The sequence below is a fragment of the Gracilinanus agilis genome, chromosome 4 (genome assembly GCF_016433145.1).
Source record: "Gracilinanus agilis isolate LMUSP501 chromosome 4, AgileGrace, whole genome shotgun sequence".
Lineage (NCBI taxonomy): Eukaryota > Metazoa > Chordata > Mammalia > Didelphimorphia > Didelphidae > Gracilinanus > Gracilinanus agilis.
The window spans coordinates 128,914,742-128,919,192 of NC_058133.1; the positions used below are offsets into that span (position 1 = coordinate 128,914,742).

Sequence of the window (4,451 nt, forward strand, 5' to 3'; positions counted from 1 at the left end):
AAAGAAGGAAGGAAGGAAGGAAGGAAAGAAGGAAGGAAGGAAGGAAGGAAGGAAGGAAGGAAGGAAGGAAAGAAGGAAGGAAAGAAGGAAGAAATTGAAAGTGGGGTGGGGGTGGGGATGAGAATAAAAGCAGAAGAGTCCTCCACTAGAGGCAGACTACTGTTGATTGACCAACTGCTGCTTTTGGCAGACAGTGGATATTATTGAAATTTTGGATAGGGGGTCCTACTGTACTCTCTGTGACTATAAGTTGCAGAATATCTGCTTATCTGCATTGGAAGAAGGCTTTTCTTCAGTTGACTCCTATAACAATGAAGTTACAGATGCAGTCCAGAAAAAAAGAAAGAAATGAATTATAGATTAGGTGTGATTGTGTATTGATGGAAGAGTAAACTAAACCTTTTTTTAAGTGAATTTTAAAATTCAAACTATCTCTAGCCTTTGTTCTCCACCAAGTGCTTAGAAGGGGACTGGAGAGGAGTTACTGGTTTGTTCACTTGCAATCAGTCAATAGGGAGAACAAAACTAGAGGGAGTGTCTGAGATTTAGGGCTCTGATCATTTATCAGCAATGATACTTTTCCTGGAAATATACAAGGTTACTATTTTCATAGTCACATAGAAATAGAAACCCAAAGAAGCATTTATTTAGTGTTTTAAGATTTGCAAAGTGCTTTGAAAATATTATCTCATTTGATTCTCAAAAAAGCCCTGGGAAGTAAGTGCAATTATTATTCCCATTTTTTACATGAAGAATCTGAGGATAACAGAGATGATTATACGCTTAGGAAGTGTCTGAGGCTGGATTTGAATTCAAGCCTTTTTGTCTTTGCAGGCCAGCTAGGTGGTGATGCAGGGGATAGAGCACTGACCTTGAAATCAAGAAGTCTCGTCTTCATGTGTTCATATCTAGCTTCAAACATAGCTGTGTGATCCTGAACAAGTAGCTTACCTCAGTTTGTCTCTGTTTCCTCATCTATAAAATGAGTTGGAGAAGGAATGGCAAACCACTCCAGTATTTTTGCCAAGAAAATTCCAAATGGGTCATGAAGAAAACATGACTGAAATGACTGAACAATAACCAAAAAACTGCTGTCTCTAAGTCCAGCACTCTGCCACCCAGTTAGTGATTTTTCTACTTACTATCATAGCTAGTAAGTGGAAATGTTAAGGTTAGAATTCAGGTCTCCTAACTGCTAGTCTTATGATCTTTTATCTTCACTGAGGAGAACTAGTGATCTCAAAGCCTATAGGATTTGACTGTCAGGATAATTCTAAAATAAGAACTTTAAGAGGAGAGGGGCTCTGCCTCTGGGTCTGGGCCTCAAAGTGACAGATGCCTAGAATATCCTTGCTTAGTCATCCTACTGACAGGTGAGGCAGACCCTTATAGACTTTCAGGCTCTACAGACTGTTCAAGATCATAACAGAAACTATTGTTGGACCAGGATATTATCATGAAACCGACTAGATAGGCTGAATTAATTGCTCTTTGCATATGGGATTTATTCAAGACAGGACGCTTTGGGGTGTATTTAGTCAGTCTTCTCATTAAAACGTTTAGATTTGAAGACAAAAATTAGGAACAAGTTCCTGCAACACTCCTCTCCCTACCTCTTCCCTCCTATTCCCTACCCCCCATCTTAAAGGATATAGTTACACGGTGTGAGTGTTTGGTTTATTGGCCCACTCTCCATGGGGAGCTACAATCATCACTATGTGCAAATAATTTTCTTTAATGAAATGGATTTGAATTGGAATTGGAGTGAAAACTGAAGGAGAGAATTTTACTCTGTTTCTTACTTCTCTCTCTTTCCCTCTTTCTCTCTCTCCCTCCCTCTCTCTCTCTTCTTCCTTCTCTCCCTCTCTCCCTCTCTGTCTCTTTTCTTATGTTTCTTTCCCTTTCTCTCATTATATCACTTCTTCCAGACTTTTCTCATTCTCACTTTCTACTTTAGGTTTTTGTAATGTTTAATTTCATTAACTTATTCATTCAATAGATATTGTTGATCATATGCTATGTACAAAGCATTATGCTAGAAACTATGAGAGATACAAAGGTGGTCAAAGCACTCTCACTGTATTTAAGTAGCTTACATCCAATAGGAAAGATAAGTTTAGGGAGTAGAAAAACAAGGAAGCTTGGGATAAGTGCCATGTGAGTAGTGTAAAGTGATACAGGAATTCAGAGGATAGAGAAATTCCTTCCAGTTGTAGGGGAAACACCTCAGGAAGGCAATGACATATGATCTAGGCCTTTAAAGATAGATAATATGGATGTAAGTTGACTGGAAAGATGGAATAGATGGTTGGAGATTGGCCGTAATGGAATTGATATGAAGATATAAAAATAAGTACATGTAAGGCATGTTATAGCAAAACAAGGCAAGTAGACTGCTTTGGTTGGAGCACACACTTTGTGTTGGAGAATAGGAGAAGACTGGTCTGTAAAAGTGGGATGGAGCCAGATTGGGGAAGATTTTGAATGCCAGCATAATGGATTTAGAGGTAAAGAGACTTCACCAGAACCCTCTGGTATTGGATGGATAGTGTATGTATTAGAACACAATCACATCAATTTTTACCCCTCACTTCCTGCTGATTCACTTATTTAATAGTTTTCTACCTGGGTTCTAAAAGGAATTCACTCAGGTATAAGAAATTCTCTTTAATATGTCACTTCACAAAAAAAGAGCTAAACTCTTAGTCCTCATACAGACTCTCCCCAGAAGACCACCTATACTTTCTAACTCTATTATAATCCCAGTCTCTCACAAAGACAGTTAAATCCCCTCGGTCTCAACTCTTACAAGGTGACAGCTAACTCTCTAAGGTATATTGTGGTATTTGTTTTTTGAATTAATTAATTTGTTCAGAGTACCCACCAGACTTTATAAGTAAAGAAGAGACACTTTTTTTCTTATAAGGTTCCCCCTGCCCCTCTCTTCCTAAATACGCACACATTAGTGTTGCTGCTCATATGATTTATTATAACAGTAAGTAATAATACAAAGACATTATTTATAATGTGTAGTTAAGGGGTAAAGTTGGTAAAGTTTACATCCAGAATTGTGTCGGTGTGCTTCAAAATCAGTGGAATATTCTCACCAGTTCTGCTACATCAACTCCTCCAACTCTGGAAACACAGACTTCTAAGGATACTCATTCAGGTCTAAGCAATCCTCTTTAATATGTCACTTCACAAAAAAAGAATTGAATTCTTGTAGTCCTCTCACAGACTCTCCCCAGATGACCAGCTATACTTGTTAACTTCTTTATAATCCCAGTCTCTCACTTAATTAAATCCTCTTGGTCTCGATCTCTCACAAAATGACAGTGAACTCTTAGTATTCTCACATTCTTTTTACAGATGACAGTTCACTCTTTTTTTTCTGGGGAAAATGTCAAATTAAACTTAATTCCTGCCCCTCTACATAGTCCTTGCACCATTGCATTTAACCATGAATTCTCTCATATTCTCTTACTTCTAAAGATATAGTAATAATATTCATGATCTCTGCAAGAAGGGGTTATGAGGGTGGTATAACATTTCTATCCATAGTCAAAATGTTTAACTCCTTGGAACAAAACATTCTGCGGACATCAAATACACATGAATAGTAAATGTAACACAATGACTGTCAAAAAATATAGAAAACATCATACATTTAGACATTGTAACAGTATGTGTATAATAGGGTTGGAGATAACAATGTTCATGTTGACTGGGTGGGGTGTAGTAAACTATTCTAGTCAACAATTACACTAGCCACCAGCCTTCATCACTGGAAGAAAATATCTTCTGTTTGGGAACCTGCTTCTACTTCATCCATGATCTTAGCTCTTACTGCTCTTTTTTCTCTTTGCAGTTATCGGCAATGTGATCCTTCAGACCAAAAGGTGTATGGCAAGGCACCTCTCTTTGGACAGTATTTTGTCCTAGAAGATCCAGGAACAATCAAAGTGGGAGATCCAGTATACCTCTTGGAACAGTGACAGTGGCATTATTTTCTTGGGTGGCAGATCCCTTTTGTTCTTGCTGGGAAATAACTACTTTTAAACACAGTTTTTGGCAATGAATAGCCTTATAATTTCTTCTGACCTAAATGTCCCAAGTTTTTCATCTCGTAGGCCTCCTTGTGACTTCCAGTGTCCCAGAACACCAAGAGAAGAAATGAGCCCTTCATAACACCACCAGACCTTCTGAGAGTCACCTAAATGATAAAGCAGGCTTCTGATAGTTCCCCTTTTTAACAGGGAGTATTAGGGTGGGCGATGGGCAAGGAACAACACTCATTTAAGACTTTGTTGAGGAATGAGATTGAGATATAATCATTTCTTCTTCCTTGCTCTACCCTTGCATCACCATTGTAGTTGGGAGAAAGAGGAAAAGGAAAGAGAAAAGGCAGTAAGGTAAAAGGGAGAACAGTAAATACTTTGGAGAGTGTCTTT

The 4,451-nt window shown here is 38.2% G+C and overlaps 1 protein-coding gene across 1 annotated transcript in view; it reads left to right on the forward strand.

Moving 5' to 3' along the window:
- LOC123245997 (mitochondrial amidoxime-reducing component 1-like) overlaps window positions 1-4,079 on the forward strand; it is a 39,692-nt gene extending 35,613 nt beyond the window's left edge. Inside the window, exon 5 of the mRNA XM_044674962.1 lies at window positions 3,753-4,079. Coding sequence (XP_044530897.1) covers window positions 3,753-3,995 — 243 coding nt within the window. The 3' untranslated portion in view covers window positions 3,996-4,079. The remainder of the gene's footprint in view (window positions 1-3,752) is intronic.
- Window positions 4,080-4,451: the final 372 nt, after the last annotated feature.